The sequence below is a fragment of the Podarcis raffonei genome, chromosome 10 (assembly GCF_027172205.1).
Source record: "Podarcis raffonei isolate rPodRaf1 chromosome 10, rPodRaf1.pri, whole genome shotgun sequence".
Classification (NCBI taxonomy): Eukaryota; Metazoa; Chordata; class Lepidosauria; order Squamata; family Lacertidae; genus Podarcis; species Podarcis raffonei.
In genome coordinates this window covers 47,046,770-47,066,091 of record NC_070611.1, presented here as the reverse complement: position 1 = coordinate 47,066,091, position 19,322 = coordinate 47,046,770, and the positions used below count along the sequence as shown (strand labels likewise).

General features: G+C 46.9%; 1 protein-coding gene and 1 long non-coding RNA gene across 6 annotated transcripts in view; one reads left to right on the top strand and one right to left on the bottom strand.

Annotated features, from left to right (window-relative positions):
* Window positions 1-18,195, bottom strand: part of PDGFB (platelet derived growth factor subunit B) — a 45,320-nt gene extending 27,125 nt beyond the window's left edge. For 3 of the 4 annotated variants that reach the window (XM_053405182.1, XM_053405183.1, XM_053405184.1), the window contains exons 1-2: window positions 18,088-18,195; window positions 3,265-4,291 (exon numbers count right to left, since the gene is read on the bottom strand). In XM_053405182.1, the coding sequence (XP_053261157.1) occupies window positions 3,265-3,354 (90 nt within the window). In that variant the 5' untranslated portion in view covers window positions 3,355-4,291; window positions 18,088-18,195. The remainder of the gene's footprint in view (window positions 1-3,264; window positions 4,292-18,087) is intronic. The other variant, XM_053405185.1, reaches the window with a different exon arrangement.
* Window positions 557-18,735, top strand: LOC128421891 (uncharacterized). 2 transcript variants are annotated; one of them, XR_008332391.1, is made up of 4 exons: window positions 557-861; window positions 1,465-1,720; window positions 18,118-18,209; window positions 18,629-18,735. It is a non-coding gene; the product is annotated as an uncharacterized LOC128421891 (long non-coding RNA). The 2 variants fall into 2 exon arrangements; XR_008332390.1 differs by lacking the exon at window positions 1,465-1,720 and having other exon boundaries at window positions 558-861.
* The last annotated feature ends 587 nt before the right edge of the window (window positions 18,736-19,322 follow it).

The following is a 19,322-nucleotide window of genomic DNA, read 5'->3' as shown; positions in this document are numbered from 1 at the left end:
TTATTTTTGCAGATGCACCACAGGCAAAACTATCTTGCCAGGTAGAACCTTTTCCTACCCCCGCACTTTCAAGCTGAGAAAAGCTTCACCAGTTTAATTTCTTCCATGACACTGTTGGAGTGCTGGAGCTTCTTTGGTGGGGTAGGGAAATAACTAAAAACCACCCAGATCGGCCTGCAAAGCAAAAATGAAAACACCCACAAGCAGCAGGAGAGCGAGAGGCAGGCTCCCCCTACCATTCCACAGAGGACTCTACCTTTTCCGTGTCATGAAAAGGCAGCAAATTTGTAGTTATTATTGCTTGCTTGCTTTCTCCAAAGAAATGCTGTTGGGGCATTTCCCCTTCTTGAGTATAATACGGGTGCCTATTTGTGTCACTATTTGCTGTGCCACCTCAGGCAATTGCCGGTGCCAATTTTGCACCCTGGGCAAGCCTAACCACTTCCACCCGTAACCCCCCCCCCCGAAAATGCTAACTGCAATGTCACAAGGAGATGTCGAAATAGAAAAGTCAGATATTATTCGAAACACAAGATGCAAACCAAAATGTATAAAACTGTGCACCTCCAAAGGTCAGTACTGCGCTCCTGTGAGGTCTGTGCAAAAGGCCTAGCTGGACTCAGGATAGCACCGGCCCCCTTGGCCTCAGGCAACAAAACGCCTTCGAGCCGGTCCCGAGGACAGCGGGAGAGCAAGGAGCGTGCAGGACACAAGGGAAGCCCTTGCTACCGTTGCCTTGCGAAGACCTCCCCGTGCAGGGAAAGCCCTTCCCCTCCCGCCGGCGTGTTGCTTTGGGTCGGGAAAGCGAGAAGGAGCCTGGCGTAGCAGGAGCAGGGCGCGCGCCGCCCTCCTCAGACAAAGGTGAGCTGCCGGCGGGCGCTGCGCCCGGGGAGGGGGGGGCGGGCGCGCGCGCGCGCTCCTGATCCCCGCTTCTCGCGAGCCCCTCGGGGCGGGATTGGCAGGCCCGGACGACTGGGGGGGGCGGGGGGAGCGCGTGACGCGCCTCCTCCTCCTCCTCCTTCCCTCCCTCCCTCGCGCGCTCTCCCAGAGAGAACAAAAGGAGAATTCTTCGCGCAGGTTTGTGGGCACAGCAACCTGAGGCTTGGCTGCTTCCCAAGCCTTGGCTCCCAAACGCCACACTCCTCCCCCCCCCCACCTCCAGAGGAGCAGGCACTTAATGTTATTTACTTAAAATATAAAATGAGCGGCGCTGATAAGCCAAGCCCATCTGGGGTGGGAAGTCGAGGCTGCAGCCCTGAAACGAAGAGGCGCGCCGTGGTGGCTTAGGGGGGAAGGCAACTCTGCCCATGCTTAGAGCTGCTTTTGTTTTCTGGTGTGTGTGTGGTTTTTTTTTAAGCTTTCAGGCGCTGCTTTCCTCAGCTGGTGAGCCTTGGCACAAATTAAGCCCTGGTATGACCCCCCTAACCCTTCTGACCCCCGCTTTCCTGCTTCCTATTTGGAAAGGGCGGCGTGGAACCGCGTCGAGTTTGCTGATGCTTGCCTGTGCCATGCTCCGGCTTCCTCTGCAAATAACATGACTGCAGGATTAGGACGCCCCCTGCTCCGAGTTCCTGCTGTTTCCTTCTCTGGCTCCAGATCGAAGCAGTCCTGCCTCCCGGCAAGCGATGCATTCCCCTAACAACCTGCTGCGTGTTTCCAGACCCCTCTGGATATATTACTCTGCACATGCTCGCTAAAACAAGGACCTTAAGTTACCTCGGTAGGTTGACTAACGAGCGCATGCTTGAGATCACAAGAGCCTTGTGCCCTACATTAATTAACCTGGAATATTTTACCGCGCCGGGTTCTTTTGTATTCACAACCGGAAACCTCACTTTGCCATTTATCCGTGAAACTGTTGAGAAAATCGAACCCCTTTTCTCTCTTGAGTTGTCAGGGTTGTGAGAGGTAACTAACCAGTGCTAAATGAGCCATACACCAGCTCCAGGTGGTGGCCCTCAAAACAAAGGACTTGGGGTCTCACCTGGTGTAAATCTGGTGTTTGTTCTGCAGTGTCCAATGCATGGAATGTAGATTTGGTAGGCGTCTCTTCAAAGTGAAAATGAAATAAAGCAGCACTGGCCCTTTAAGAACCGCTCCCTAGCTCAAGTCTCTGCATTCCCTCTCTTTCCTCTTGGGCATTTCTTTGGAACTGATACAGGATCCCTCCTGCGGCAGTTTCCAACTTGGAACAGCTGGAAAACCGTGCCCTCCGCTAGTAAACCCCAGTTGGAATTCAGCTGCCAGCCAAGACTGCAATATCCAACTCCCTTTGGTCTGACCTCTTATCCTGGGAGAGAGAGAAATTCTCTGCACTTTCCAATTCAGTCTGACTCCCCCAGGCAGTATGATAATATTCTGCAGACTCCTATAAACTACCAGAGACTTTCCCACCCTCATTGCAGCAGCAGGTACCTGGGCAGAATTCCCAGGTAGAAATGCCTGATTTCATCAAAGGCCTATCTCACTGATCCTCTGGGGCAATCTGATATGGTTTCTTTGTGGAAGAGCTGCTTTACCTTTGAGGAGCCTGTAAAAATCCCTAAGATGCCAATTCATGAGCCACCAAGGCAGAGGGGCTGGTACAGTGCACTGCAAATAAGAACTCTTACTCCCTAAAACTATTGGAGGGACTATCAAAACATTGGAACAATAAGTATTTATAGATGTGTGTTATCTTACATGGTAATATCAGTGTTGGGACATAGAATGAACGGGATAATCTGAAGATTTGGTCTGCATAATCAGGGCTCTACAAAACCTAAACACCAGAGGGAAGGCAGTGAAGAGCAAGTTAGCTTTTCAAGCAGGTTGCTCAAGTAATTAAAAGTTTGCATGGAATGAAACCCACAAGCCTCCTTCAATAATACACTTTCTGTTTGTCTACTGATTAGATTAAGGCTGCAATTTAATTCACATCTGCTGAGGCATATATCAAACTGAATTTGTGGGAACTTTCAGGTAAACAGGCATAGGATTGTGCTGCAATGCTGTAATCCTAAACATTGCTTTCAACAAAGTATTTCTTAGCAAATAGGATTTCTTCCAATGAGGCTTTCTTTCAAGTAAAAGGAAGTTAGTTTCCTTGATCTTGGGGGGGGGGAACCCCTCCATGCGTTAAACACTTTTGTACACATACATTGCTGATAATCACCTATGCAGAGTGTTCTCCCTCATTTGCTTTCACACACTTATCACAAGTCTGAAGTTCACCAGGTAGGTGTTCCTTTCTCATTTCTTAAGGAAATACAATAAATTACTCACCTCGCTGCTGACGAGTGGCAGGTAGCAGAAACACACGAAGAGCACTCCGAAATTCATGCCGACTCCAATTCCCAGAAGTTCCAGACACATTGAAGGAGAGGTGGGTTATTTTTTTAAGAAAAGAAAAGAAATAAGGTTCCTAGAGTTCAGGCACAGAGGTGAGAAAGGGATACAGTCTGTGGTATCATACACAGGGGGTCCTGTGCTTTCTCATTTCTCCTGTGCAAACGTTTGTTCTCCAAAAAAATAACATGCACTCTTACTTAGGTAAGATATCTCTGAAAGGCTCTGAGGAAAAAAATAATTACTGGTTACCTTTCTGCCTCCTCCTTAGGGGAGAGAAAGCATAGGTATGAACGTAGAAGGAATAAAATGGGGGGAAATGTCCCCATCAAAACTTGCGCTTCCAGAGTTGGTCTCTTGCATACCCCATAACTTTTCTACAAGAAGTCTCTCAACATTTCCCTTGATTTAGCAGTCCGCATGAAATCAGGGTCTTCTTTTAAGGACAAAAGTGTCTGCTGACAAAAGCAAAATTATTTGCAGTATTCCTTCAGAATCTTTTAAGCTTCGAAAGGTTAAAAACTTCCCTCATTCTTTCTTGTTTGACTTCTTGAAACAGTTCCCGCTCCGTTCGATTTGAATCTCTTCTTCGCTGTTAAATTTCTGCTGGAGGCTTCTTTCCAAAGAGCATTGGTAGCTTTGGTCTGGTGAGAGTTTGAGGCTTGAGTTGTTATGTTTGCAGACAGGTGAAGAAATAGCTCTGGAGAAGCAGCCTCTGTGTGTGTTAAGTCTTGCTAAGTCTCCAGACTGGAATTGCTGCTGCTGATCTCTTGTATTCTTGTTGCAGCAAGAAAGAAAAAGGTAAGCTCTGGTGGGAGGAGAGACAGCACCAGGGAGAGAGCTAGCATGAATCTGGATTTTAGTCTGTGAGAAAATAAGGTGCTAGCAGTTCAGTTGTTCCTTCTTTTATAAGAGAAGAGCAAGAAAGGGGTGGAGACGGGTCTTGCAGGAACTCCTCTCTTGGCTGTGAATCAAAGAGAGAGGGGTGTGGAAATTCAGCACTCCAGATTTTTAAAAGATCTTCAATAACAAACACAGCAAATGTAGAACACTGTTGTTTTCAAAGAGGTGAATCTGACCTGGGAAAATTGTGATTAAGAGAGGGTGGGTAGCTCTCATCAGAACATGGTTGTGTTAAATGCTCTTGGCACCTAGTATTCTCTCTTGAAGCTCCTACTTTTTTTAAAAAAAGACAAGATTAATTTGTGTTCTTTCAGCCCTGCCACCTCAGTGGTTCTGAAGGAAGAGAGAATTTTTAATATCTTTGATCTGCATACTAATGGAGAAGAGAGCCAAAGAAATCTTTAAAAGTTGTTACAACAAGATCTCTGCAAAGGTTGGCACTTGGCATTACTTTCAGTGCTGGAAGGCAGTTTGTTGCATAGTAATTTCCACAATGTAATAAACATCCAAGCTTTGGAAAGTTGAGCCAGCAGATATTTGCTGAGGGAAGTAGGGGCAATTAGTTAATAGGTGAGAGCAAGACAGAGTCATCATTTTCTTTTGAAATAATAACACCATTTCCCCCACTTAAACCAGGGCATGTTTATCGTTATATTTTCTCTACTCCAGTTGTGCATCCATGTATAGAAAAGTCGTACCAGTCACATCTCTTTAAATCTATACCCCATTTGGCAAAGCTTCAAGACCCTGCTCTGCTAATCCTGCGTCTCAGGCAAATGAAGTTGCCTTTTTACTGAGTCAGACCATTGGTCCATCTAGCTGAGCATTCTGTGCTCTTTTTGGCAGTTGCTTCTCAAGCAAAGGTCTTTCCTAGCCCTACTGTTTAGAATCCTTGCCCACAGGAAAGGCTGAAGTGATGGTATTTGTGAGCACACAAGAACGAGATTATGGGGCAGGTCTGGTTCTTTCCACCAAGAGATGACCCCACAAGGAAATGCAGCCCCCAACAGGTTGCCTAAAGTGCTCGTCTAGATTTTTTCACCCAGACGTGCGCTTGCGAGACCTAGAGTGGTGATGGCTATTTTCTGACACCTGTTTGAAAACAGCTGTTTTCAGAGCAGACCTCATCTACACATAACTTCGATGATTACAGTATAATGACTACTGTATATTAGATGGTCAAGGTAGGAATTCAGAGTGGGAAAGTCAAAGGCTGATTAAGGTCAAGGAGAGTAAGGACATTGGAGAGACAGGAGAGGAATATACAGTGGCGAAATCAGATGTAGATCACCAACAGTCAGATGCACTAGTCTGAACACTTTCTGCATGTTCAGCCACCCCCAACTCAGCACACTTGAGCAAATGCAATCACATAGCTTCTGACTGAGCCAGGGGTTTCCTGCAGGTTATTGCCATTTCAGGAGTGGTCTAGTGCATGTCCCATATGTGGAATTTGCACTATGTTGTGCATGCATAGACACAAACACACAAAGCATCCTGCAGCTGGGGAGGGGCACAGTGTCAGTGCTGCAGGGGATCAGTTGGAAGCCGCATGCATCTGTGGTGGTTGCTGCCAGCCACTTCATTTCTCTTTTAAAGCAGAATCATTCCTTGCCCTGCCATTCCCCCCTTCTGAGGACCACCTCTTGACATACCTTGCCTTGCAGAGGTTTTCTAGGCTTTGCACAAATGGCCCATGAGACTGAGTGATGGGGAACCTGTGGTGCTCCAGATGTTTGACCACAACACCCCTCACTCCTGGCCACAAGTTCTCCATTCCTGATGTAAAGCCAGCTTGCGGCTCTTTGGGGCGATCCTTTGCCCTGGTGTTGAGTTGTGTACACATTACTGACTTAGAACACAGTGAAGTCATTACCCCTGCCCTCCATGCTTCAAATCACATTTCCACATCATCATATGGAACAGTACGATTGGGTGAGTTTCCAAGTCGCTGTCTGTGCACACCAGTGAGTAGAGGGTGTGTGTGGATGTCTACAAATGGCTTATGTTTTCAAACTGAATCAAAGCTGGGGGGGGGGGGGCGTGCATCAGAAAGCAGTATTTCTCAAGACACTACAGGATTGATGTGGATTGGGGCTCAAGTCTGTGCACATGGCTTCAGAAACCAGCAACTGGAGCGCACTGGGTGCAGAGTAATCAGGAGTGTGTGCACAGCCTTAGTGTTTGAGTGCTTTTTTGCAGAAAAAGTTGGGTAAGATGCTATCTTGACACAGGTGTAGGAGACAAGGGGTCATGATTACAGCTGCCCTTGCTTTGAGGAAACCTCACTGTAAGCGTAGGGGTTGCTCCCACACTTCCCTTTGTCCCTTGAGTCATTTCACTGTTATCATTTCTTCACCCCTGTTGGGGTTGATGTAATCAAGGATTCAACAAGGAAGTATTTTTTGCTGGGAGGAAATGGGTTATGTGGTGGTTGCAGGGAGGGTTGGTGGGGGGGGGTTAGTCCAAGAGTGCCTCCTCAGTTCTGTTTTAAATAAAAGCACCATAAAGCTATATAGATGTACCAACATCCTCTTAGCCAGAAAAGCCCACACGTACCCTATCCAGACAGCTCACACATGTTAGAGAATGACACAGCTACCTCATTCTCTTTTTCTGTCACAGAGATATAGTCAGACACATGTTGGATTATAGAGCATGCTCTAATTTCAGCTTTATACCTCTGGGATTTAGAAATACTTTACAGTGCAAAAATTAAGCAGAGCACAGACATCTCATGCTAAAGCTGACAGCCTGCCTCTGTATCAGCTGTGACAGGCACTCAACCACCAAGACCAGAATTTCATTACAGTCAGAACATTGAGTCTGCTATCTGTGTGGTGCCCCAAGACCCATCAAGGCATCCCCTGAGGCTCTGCCATTGTCTGGCAGACTGGCTTAGCCATTCATTTCCTTAAAGGCTCCATTGTGATTCCACGTAATCCAGTACAGCCTCAGGATTCAAAGATTTACATTACCATGCGTAGCTGAACTGGATACATGCATCCCCAGGCCCTCTTTTATATGGATTATCTAACAGAGCCATGGCTCAGCAGTGCAGCACTTGCTGTTGCATGAAGAAGGTCCCAGGTTCAATACCCAGGGAGACCTAGAGAGACTCCTGCCTGAAACCCTGGAGAACTACTGCCAGCCGATGTAGACAAATGCTCGGCTCAATGGTCCAATGTGACTCAGTGCAAGGTCGCTTCCTGTGTTCCTAGTCGTGCTGGAGAACTATGTCACAAGAAAATGCAGAAGTGACAAGAGACAGTGATGGCCACTACCCTAGATGGACTTAAAAGAGGGTTGGCCAAATTCATGGAGGAGAGGGCTATTTATGGCTACTAGCCTTCAAGGCTATGTTCTGCCTCCACAGTTGGAGGCAGCAATGCTACTGAATACCAGTTGTGGGAAACCACAGGCAGGAAGAGGGCTCTTGTGCCTAAATCTTGCTTGCTGGTTCCCCACTGGACTAGATGGGCCATTGGCCTGATCAGCAGGCTCTTCTTGTGATCTTAGATGATGGGAAAGGCTAGAGGGGATAAGGGTTGATGAGTGCTTTTTCCTTGAACACATGAAGCCAACTTTCATGGAGTCAGACCATTGGTTTGTCCAGCCCATTGCTGCCTATTCTGACTAGCTGTGGCTCTCCAAGGCCTTGATAAGTCTTAACCCTGCTCCAATCTGTTACCTCCGAGGATGTGGACAGGCTGCTTGGACAAGTGAAACCGACCACCTGTCTCCTTGATCCTTGCCCATCCTGGCTGATAAAAGCAAGCCGGGAAGGGCTGGGCGATGGGCTCTGCGGGGTGGTGAATGCTTCCCTCTGTGAGGGAGCCTTCCCAGACCCGCTGAAAGAGGCGGTCATTAAACCGCTTCTTAAAAAAACATCTTTAGACCCGGCCAATTTGGCCAACTATCGCCCAGTCTCAAATCTGCCATTCTTGGGCAAGGTGATTGAGCGGGTGATTGCTGAACAACTCCAAGCACGCCTGGAGGAAACGGACCATTTGGATCCCTTCCAATCAGGATTCAGGCCTCACCATGGGACTGAAACTGCCTTGGTCGCGCTGGTTGATGATCTCCGGCGGGCTAGGGACAAAGGTGAGAGCTGTTTCCTAGTTCTGCTGGATCTCTCAGCGGCCTTTGACACCATCGACCATAACATCCTTCTGGACCGTCTAGAGGGGCTGGGAGCTGGGGGCACTGTCATACAGTGGTTCCGCTCCTTCCTCCTGGGCCGTGTCCAGAAAGTGGTGGGGGGGGATGAGTGTTCAGACCCCTGGGCTCTCACTTGTGGGGTGCCTCAGGGTTCTGTCCTCTCCCCCATGCTTTTTAATATCTATATGAAGCCGCTGGGAGAGATCATCAGGGGGTTTGGACTGGGTGTTCATCAGTATGCAGATGACACCCAGCTCTACCTCTCCTTTAAATCAGAACCAGTGAAGGCAGTGAAGGTCCTGTGTGAGTGCCTGGAGGCGGTTGGAGGATGGATGGCGGCTAACAGATTGAGGTTGAATCCTGACAAGACAGAAGTACTGTTTTTGGGGGACAGGGAGCGGGTTGGTGTGGGGGATTCCCTGGTCTTGAATGGGGTAACTGTGCCCCTGAAGGACCAGGTGCGCAGCCTGGGAGTCATTTTGGACTCACAGCTGTCCATGGAGGCGCAGGTTAACTCTGTGTCCAGGGCAGCTGTCTACCAGCTCCACCTGGTACGCAGGCTAAGACCCTACCTGCCCGCAAACTGTCTCGCCAGAGTGGTGCATGCTCTAGTTATCTCACGCTTGGACTACTGCAACGCGCTCTACGTGGGGCTACCTTTGAAGGTGACCCGGAAACTGCAATTAATCCAGAATGCGGCAGCTAGACTGGTGACTGGGAGTGGCCGCCGGGACCACATAACACCGGTTCTGAGAGATCTGCATTGGCTCCCAGTACGTTTCCGAGCACGATTCAAAGTGTTGGTGTTGACCTTTAAAGCCCTAAACGGCCTCGGTCCTGTATACCTGAAGGAGCGTCTCCACCCCCATCGTTCAGCCCGGACACTGAGATCCAGCGCCGAGGGCCTTCTGGCGGTTCCCTCATTGCGAGAAGTGAGGTTACAGGGAACCAGACAGAGGGCCTTCTCGGTAGTGGCGCCCGCCCTGTGGAACGCCCTCCCATCAGATGTCAAAGAGATAAATAATTACCTGACATTCAGAAGACATCTTAAGGCAGCCCTGTTCAGGGAAGTTTTTAATATGTAATGCTGTACTGTTTTTAACACTGATTGGGAGCCGCCCAGAGTGGCTGGGGAAACTCAGCCAGATGGGCGGGGTATAAATAATAAATTATTATTATTATTATTATTATTATTATTATTATTATTAACCCTGCTGTCATTAAGATCCCCCAGCTGGGTTCTTGAAGAGGTACCTAATCCACCAAGTCCTCTTGTGGGATAAAACCATCCAGCTCTTGATTCTATCATTCTGTCCTGCTCATTGTCACCTTCTGACAAGTTAACCCAACTTGGGAGAGGAGGATTGCTAGGGAATCATTAGCTGCAGTCCTTAGCATACTTTCCTAACAAGTTCTGAAGGCCAAATTACACAGACTGCAGCCCTCCAGGCCCCTCTAGACGGCCTGTTTGTTCAGCATTCATCCCAATATGCTTGCAGAAGGCTTATGTGCAAGTTAGGTTATGTCTGGTCTATGTTTTTTTAAGATCATCATTATATTTTATTTTCCAAATAAATCATAATCCATAGAATTTACATAAATAATTAATTGCCAAAATAAATGTCTCTGAAGCCGGTTATATCCCAAATTCATGTGGCAATGATTTACAAAACATGTATATCTCTCACCAAATTTTGCATTATAGCCAGTTATATTATATCCAGTCTTCACTGAGCATTTGTTCTGATTTGTTTGTAAACCAGGTTTACGACAATGAGCATTCTTCTGTAAGAACACAAGAAGAGCCTGCTGGGTCAGGCCACTGGCCCCTCTAGTCCAGCATCCTGTTCTCACAGTGGCCAACCAAATGCCTGTGGGCAGTCTGCAAGCTGGGCATGAGTGCAACACTACTCTACCCATCAGATATTGCCTCTGACATACCGGTAGGTATCCTGATCTGCTTGTCACTTACCATTGCAGTGGTACCTTGGTTCTCAAATTTAATCCGTTCTGGGAGTCTGTTCGACTCCCGAAACCATTCAAAAACCAAGGCACGACTTCCGATTGGCCGCAGGAGCTTCCTGCACTCAATCTGAAGCCGTGTTGGACATTCGGCTTCTGAAAAACGTTCGCAAACCGGAACACTTGCTTCTGGGTTTGCGGCATTCGGGAGCCGATTTATTCGACAACTAAGCCCTTCGGGAACCAGGGTACCACTGTATTCATTCACCCCACACTTTTCAATTCATTTCCCCATTATTTTCCAAAACTCAAAAAGCCTGTGTTTTTTTTAAAGAAAAGTGGTTTTGTTTCACTAGGGAAATGGAGCACCTTAATCCACTTTAAATGTGGAAACTTAAATTTTGAATACATGCTTGAATCCCTCCAGCAAAATACTGATAGTTTGAAGAAGCTTTTATGTATCTTTTAACACTAGTATAACAGGGTCTCTGGATCTGAAACATACTTTACAGATTAGAGATGAGAAGAAACATTAAATTTGAATGCCTGTGGGAGCAACTATGGTAGGTGTTGTTTTCTTTTTGGAGATTTTAGTAATGCTGTTTGTATTGTACTGTTTTATTACATGTTTACTGGCTGGTTTTCTGTAAGCAGTGTTCATTATATATTTTACAGATAAGGGATGATAAAATTAAATTACAGTTTTGAGGAATGTAAAAATGAGTGTACATGCCAATTCTTTTTATATGGACTTTGAAAAATAAACCTGTGGACTTTGATGTTTTTATTATAGATTATTTATTTATTATTATTATTATACTGCTTTGAGCATTCTGAAGGAAAAGTAGTATATTGTGCAGTGCTTTCCCCCCCCCCCCCAAAAATGTTTAGGGGTACTCTCATTTTGACTCAAGAAAATCACCATTTTATAGTTCAAAATGGGAAAAATAAATACAGTAAATGGACAAAAGTACAAAGATTCACCAATTGTTTAGGGGTATGAGTACCCCTGCGTACCCCCAGAAAAATAGCACTGATATTGTGTATATTTTAATAATCCACTGTGTGATTGCTTGGACGTTCCATTGAAATCAGTGGGAGCACTGCCTAAAGAGCCTAACCCTTATTAATATGTGCTAATGACGCATGTAGCTGAAAGTCAAGGCAATATGCCTTTCACATGTATGTACAATTGGTATATTTTGTTCATTTGGTAAATTTCTGGGCCAAATCAATTATCATAGTGGCTACATTACTTGTACTGTAACAGGTGCTAATAACCCTACCATTTTAGACTAGGGCCCCTTTGACTGGACCTAACCATCTAGGGGTCATTTACCTATACCTTTACTGTTCCTTTAGGCTGCAGCTCCATGTGCACTTGCCACTGAGTAAACCCTGTTGAATTTAGTGGGACTTACTAGGTATGCATAGCTTTGTGCTGTTGGATCATCAACTGTTGGCTTCCGTCTGTCTTGAGAGACAATGGAGTGCGCTTCTGGGAGTGAAACCAAACCACTGTGTTAGCAGCACTGAAGTGACCTCTCTGGGTCGCAAGCCTAGGCAGTGTGTGGTATAGAGGTCCTGGGCTGCTCAGACGACAAGACCCCCTTTCGGCCTCACTGATGTGGTCCAAAAGAAAGCAGAGCAATACATTTGGCACCAGCTTGGCTTGTAGCAGTTGCTGGAAGGAGGCGTACAAGGCGCCATCCAACAGTCTTAGGGACTCCACTCTGGATTTGTGTAAGGTTTACTCCTTAGCCTCTTCTTCTCCCAAAGACATCCTGCAAGGCAGCTGAGGTTAAGGACCAGAGTCTTCCTTCTTCTAGAAGGAGACTGCCCCATCTGCCCCTCACTTCCCTCTACAGCTTGTGCAGAAACCTCCTTTTTTTCTGTTGGACTCACTATTAGTCTTATTCACTCAATCCCCCAATCCTGTTTTTGCACATGGGGGAAGTCCCTAACTCACCGAGGGGTTGAGACCCATCCACTACCATCACCTCATTTAGCTGGCCAGACGAAGCCGTTTCTAAGAGCCACAGGTGAGAACTGAGTGCATGCTGGGGACCAAAGGTGGACAAACTACCACAAAAGAATACCGTATTTTTCGCTCTATAACACGCACCAGACCATAACACGCACGTAGTTTTTAGAGGAGGAAAACAAGAAAAAAAATATTCTAAACGAAATAGTGGATATATGATTTTTGTGGTTCATGCTGTGGCCACAGACATGTGATCTGACAGTGAGTTTGGAGTAGCCCAATGCAAAAATCCTGAGGATCCATGTGGATCCATGCTTTGTAACCACGGAGGAGGGGAACCATGGATCCTCTGCTCACGACTGCAGCAGATCCCCCCGCCACCCGCAGGCATTCGCTCCATAACACGCACAGACATTTCCCCTTACTTTCTAGGAGGAAAAAAGTGAGTGTTATGGTGCAAAAAATATGGTAATGATGTATGTCCCCCACCAGATGTACTAACCCTCCCCTAACACCCATACACCCTTGGATCATCTAGGCATGTTTTTTCAACTATCATTAGTTCACAATTGGCCATCTCCTTATCCTGGGGTTAGGGAACTTGTAACCCTCCATACTTGGTTGAACTACAACTCCCATCATCCCTGGCCAATGATCATGCTAACTAGAGCTGTTGGGGGCTGAAGTCCAACAACACATGGAGGCCCTCAGGCTCCGCACCAGTCTTATCCCTAAGGAAAAAGTATGTTCTGTGGTGGGACGTCCTCTGAAGTTCCTTTTATGTATGTATCACATGGAGCATGTGTAGAGTCCAGGACAAATTTAAAAGTGGCACTTGTGACACAAGAATATAGGAAATCTCAGGTTACATTTTTGAGCCCTTGGCACACTGTCTTCTCCAAATCCGGTTTAATTACGTGGGAGCTGAGATGGGAAGAAGGTTATTTATTTACACGTGGATGATGCTGAGAGGAATTTTTAGAAGCATGGTTGTAGAGAAGCTGATTTTTCAGACAATGAGGAAAAGGATGTTTGGAAACAAGACTATCCACCTATAGCACTGGATGAGGCCAGAAGTAAATAATATTCAAAGGCTTTTAAGGATTTCAGTAACTACCGTATTTATTTAACATGGGAAGGGAACGGATTGTCTTTCCCTGAGAAATCTTTAGAAGGTTTCCAGGCCAGATTTGGACAAGGTGGAGGGAGGGAGGCAGCCAGATAATGTCTAGTAGTGGCTCTCTTGGAGGGTACCTTGTAGAGTGCCACAGAGCTGGGCTTTGGATGGGAAGACCAAGTTCAAATCCTTGCTCAGCTGCCATCTCATTGGGTGTCCTTAGACAGGTCAGTGCCTTTCACCATCTCCTATTTTGCAGGGTTATTGAGACCAAAACATCAGCTTGAGTTGTTCTTAAGTGAAGTGTGCAAATGACATGGATAGACACTATGCAAGGAGGTTCCCAGACCTCCCTACTTACATACATTCTCCTCACTGAACCAGGAGAAATGGCGCCAAACTACTGGACACTCGCCTGGTTCTCCCCCATCATCATTCTCCAACTAAGGTTGGTTTTCATTGACACCTTAAAATGTTCTTGCATGCTTGTTTTGATCTATTTTTCCCCAAACTAAAAGTGAATACCGGTACTTCAAGCTGCTTGAACTTGTGTGCAGAGCGTGTTTCCTACCAGAGCAGAGCATTTACTGTACTTAGTGTGTGTGTTTTTAATGCTGCTGCTTTACATTCAGTGCCTCAGTAATCCTTACAATGGGGGTGGGGAACCTGGGGCTCTCTAGATGCGGTTGGACTACGACCCCATCTCCCCAGGCCATTGGCCCTGTTGACTGGGGCTACTGGGAGCTGGGGTCCAACAACATACGGAGGGCTACATCCCTGTATTGCAGATTGAGAGATGAGGCGGAGAAAGAGGGACTTGCTTGAGCATGAATGGCTGTTTGAGTACCTTGCTATAAAGCCAGTTCTTATGAATGCAGTCCTACTGCATCCTCTTCTCACAGTGACCAACCAGATGCCCATGGGAAACCTGCAAGCAGGACATGAGCACAACAGCACACTGCCTAGCTGGGATTCCCAGCAGCTGGGATTCAGAAACATACTGGCTCTGAAGGTGGAGGTAGAACATAGCCATTGTGTGGCTTGTTGATATCCTTATCCTCCTTGAATTTGTCTTCTCTTTTAAAGCCATCCATTTTAAAGCCTAATCCTCTTTTTGAAGCTAATGGCACCATAAGCTGCAGTGGCTTCCTCTGCCTTTCAATTAGGAGAGAACCACAGCTCCTCTGCCAGAAAGTAAAATTTAAGAAATCCATAGAACTTGGCTTGCATGCTTTGTTTGAGCTACTTGATGTCTCATAAGGCATCAAGGGAGGGACTGGAGGTCAGCGGTTTGAACACTGTGTGAAACAGGATGCTAGACTAGGTTATGGTTACCCGATGTACCCGTTTTCCGGGGACAGTCCCTGGATTCACAAATCTGTCCCCAGACAAATTCCGTCCCTTGAATGTCCCCAGATTTCATTTAATGTCCCCGGATTTATATTTTAAGTGTTGTGGATTTATTAGTAGGGAATGAATGTTGCGTGGTTGGTTCAACGGCACAAGACACATCATATGGGGACTTCTGGCGAGGCAAAATGGCGGGTGCCATGGCAATGAGCAGCTCCTTAAGCCAGCCAGAGCCAACTGCACTACCAGGCTGGCTATGGGCTGCTGAGACTGCCGCCTCCACTGCCGAGGGGGAACCGGGGACGCCCGGAGTGTCAACTGGGGGAACCGCTGACACACACCCCCGTGACCTAAATCGAGCCGGGAGCAAGAGCGCCCGGCCACCCAGCCGACTGCCCAGCAGCTCTCCAGGGCCAGGAAAACCCCGGAGCCAACGCAGGGAGAAGGAGGAGAGGAGAAGGAGAAGGAACAGAGAGAAAGAGGAAGGAGAAAAAAGAGGGGAGCCCTGACCTTGCCACGCGGCTGCCGCCGCTGAGGAAGAGAGGTAGGAAAGCACTGGGAGGGCAAGGACACGAGGCTGAGCCCAGGCCCGACCTGAGCCTACTCCATGGCAGCTAGCGCTCCAAGAGAGCAGGCCGGGCCCAGAGGAAAGCCACACAACAGAAGAAGAAGAAGAAGAAGAAGAAGAAGAAGAAGAAGAAGAGGAGGAGGAGGAGTTTGGATTTGATATCCCGCCTTTCACTCCCTTTAAGGAGTCTCAAAGCGGCTAACATTCTCCTTTCCCTTCCTCCCCCACAACAAACACTCTGTGAGGTGAGTGGGGCTGAGAGACTTCAAAGAAGTGTGACGAGCCCAAGGTCACCCAGCAGCTGCATGTGGAGGAGCGGAGACGCGAACCCGGTTTCCCAGATTATGAGACTACCGCTCTTAACCACTACACCACACTGGCTCTCAGAGGAGACCACAGAAGAGAAGATATTACTTCTTAATATTTTTTTAAAATAACTTTTTTCTCTCTTTTTAAAAAAAGTGTCCCCGGATTCTTTGAAAAAAATCTGGTAACCTTAGACTAGGTAGGCCTTTGGCTTAATCTAGGTGGGTTGTTCCAGTGGCTTTGGGAGCAAGTCCTATGGTTCCACATCTATGGCTCATAGAGTGCCATTATAGCAGAGTGGCTAAGAGACTGATCTACAAATCAGGAAGATCCTGCTGCTTTGAATTTCCCCTCTGTAATAAACTCATTAGGTGGCTGTATAGGCAAGCCAATCTCTTGCACTTTCAGCCCTTTGCAACATATGAAGAATTGCAAGAATTATACCCAAATGATGCACGGCAAACCATTTTTCATGGAAATGATTGCTCCATTAGCCTAGGCCAGGGTGACCCTGTTTGGGAAATTGTAGCCCAAAGGCAGCATTTTAGGCATAAAGCAGGGGCGTGTTGACATAGTGGATTAGAGAATTAAAGGGTGCTTTGCATTTGAATAGACTATGCTGAATTCTAGGAACTGGAAGCATAAAAAAAGACTTTTGAGCTCAGTCTTTACAGGTATCAAAGGATTATAAAGCTACTGAGCAAGATGCCACCTAGGTGGAGATTTGCTGCAGAAGAACATGGGAAGAGCCCTGGCCAATGACCTATCTAGCCCAGCTTCCTGTTATCAGTGGCTGACCAGATACCTATGGAAAGCCCAAAAGCAGGACCTGAGTGCATGACATGCCACCAGCAGAGTTGGCACACCTCCGAACTCTGCATTTATTGACCTAGAAATACCACCCTCTGGTTGCATACAGTAACTAAAGTGGATGAGAATCCCTGCTTTATCATTGGAATGCATTGGAAGTAATGAAAAGGTGCACTCTTTAGCAGCTTTGATTACTAGACCCCTTGGATGGCTGAAGAGTTCTCTAAGGAGCACCTGATCCATGATGGGTCAACTTGACTCTTCTGCCTTACCATGCAGTCTTATGAATAGCTACTCAGAGGGTAGCCCTATTAAGTCTAATGAGACTTCCAGATAGGTGTGTATAGCGTTGCAACCTAAGGACATAATATTCGAGTTATTCCAGCTGAGGGAGGGATCAGGTTAGGTGGCAGCCCTGTGACTCCCGCAGAACTGCCACCAGCACAACAGATAAAGCCTGTAGGTTTGCCTATCACTCTGGCAGAATGATCAAAACAGGTTATGTTGACCCCAACCTGCAAAGCCAGACTCCAAAATTAAATCGGGTAGGATTTTTTTTAAAGTTTCTTTTTTTAAAAAAACCAACACTTCTAAATATTATAGGAAAATAAAGTACAACTTTAATCCAAAGCAAAAATAGAAATGTGGTCAAAACAGAACAAAATAGATCAAATTACAAAGATAATGCAACAAAAAATTGACTTGTTATTTGAATCAAGGCCTGACCGAAATAATTATATGACAACAGATAACAAAATGTGTTGAAGACCACATGCGTTTCAACCCAATTGGTCATTATGAAGATCATTATGGAGGTGACAGTGGGGGCATTGTTTTGTGATGCCATGGCGTGCAGGGGGTGTGTCCCCTTGCCCTGATGGCGGGCTTTGGCGGTGTTTCAAGGTGGGGGTGCCTGCTCTTTCTGTGCCCTTGGGGGGGGGTTAGTGGTGCGTTTCCCCCTTCTTTTCCAAGCTGAGGATGCATAGGAGATGGCGGTCATTCAACGGGCAAAACAGTAACGTATTTCCCCACCCCCCTTCGACAAAACTGGAAGGCTTCATAAGTCTCCTTCCTAAGTGAAAGCATAGGGGAAATTAAGGCTGTCACTGGAGGGGTGTGGGGTGAGCTGATGTGCGCTGATGCCTGTGTATTTTTATGAGCTGGGGATTAAAAACCCTTCCCCTGTACGAAGACACACATGCACATCACTCCATTCATTTCTCTCTCTCTCTGGCTTCAGGACATTATGGAACTCTTTTCCTGCATTTGATGATGGGTACACCCCCCTTCTCCCCCCTCCATCACCTCTTTCCTGTTTTGATAGGGGGGGGTGTCCTGTTTTCCTTCTTTATTTTTCCAAAGTACCAAATAGCACTGGAAAAGGAGTATCTCCCCCTACCCTCTTTCATGCTACCACCAATATAACAATATATATGTCTATTTATGATATATAACACATCACACCCTGTTCTTTGGGGATAATAAACATATTTCCCTCCCTAATTTGAGGAGGGTGGGAAACACCTTCAGCTCTCCCCCCCCCTTTCCACCCATCACCCAACCCCATCTCTTATAACCCGCCCGTTTCCCCCAACTCACCATTCTCCTGTCCTTCACCTCTTCACGCAGCAGCCGCTGAGGAAAGGAAGCCTGCTGAACAAGAGTAAAAATAGACCCGGCAGTTACTCAGCGCCTGAGAACATGATGACATGACTCATGAGGTAAAATAAAGAGATGTGAAAATCAAAAGCCCGTTGCATTCCCACCACCACCCATCCATCCATCCTTGCACGTAGCGAACCCCACTTCACTCCAGGCCCGTCTTGCATCTCGGATCTAAGGAAGGGGGGAAATAAATTGCTCTTGAATTTTGGAAATCGCCAAGCACTCAGGTAAATATTCGGGTAAAAGGGAACTAACAGGCTGCCTCCCCAAAAGCAGATTTTTGACCAGGCACCAGTTTGCATACAACATCTGATGGGGTCACTTTCCAGGGTTCTTCTCCCCCCCCCCACTTTTCAGGGGGTTCTTCAGGGTTTTCACCACCGGCTCACAGGGAGGCCTGTGCATTTGCTGGGGGCCCAGGATCATTCATGGGCCTCACTTAGCCAGCACTGCGTTCTGTGTTTCTGTTCTCCAGTGGGCACGGGGATGTCAGAAGAAGAAGAAGAGTTTGGATTTGATATCCTGCTTTATCACTACCCTAAGCAGTCTCAAAGTAGCTAACAATCTCCTTTCCCTTCCTCCCCCACAGGAGAAACACTCTGTGAGGTGAGTGAGGCTGAGAGACTTCAGAGAAGTGTGACTGGCCCAAGGTCACCCAGCAGCTGCATGTGGAGGAGCGGAGACGCGAACCTGGTTCACCAGATTACGAGTCTACCGCTCTTAACCACTATACCACACTGGCAACATGTACGGCCTCTGGTCCACAAAGGCTTTGCCCTGCCTTCGTGTGCACTTCTGCAGGCTGAAGCACTCTCAGTTTGCACATCCCATGCCACACCACATGTGCTGTAACAAGCCTTTTAGTGCTTCAAGTGTCACAACATGATTGATCTTGCTCCTTTCACTTTTAGCTCTTGCCACGTACTGGGAATCAGTGTTGAATCATTTAGGGCCAGTTTTATACATCATCATTGCCACCATTAAACCAAGGTAGTTTCAGCAGGGGGACTGGCCATCAAGTGAGCCATTCATCTATATCAAACTGGGTGATTTTCAGCATCTCGTTATGAGCAAACATTGGGCCACGGGGGAAATCATCTAATTCATGTAATGAGCCATTGCACATCAACAGCTTGCTACGTAGAGCAGTTTCATGTGATTTTCATATG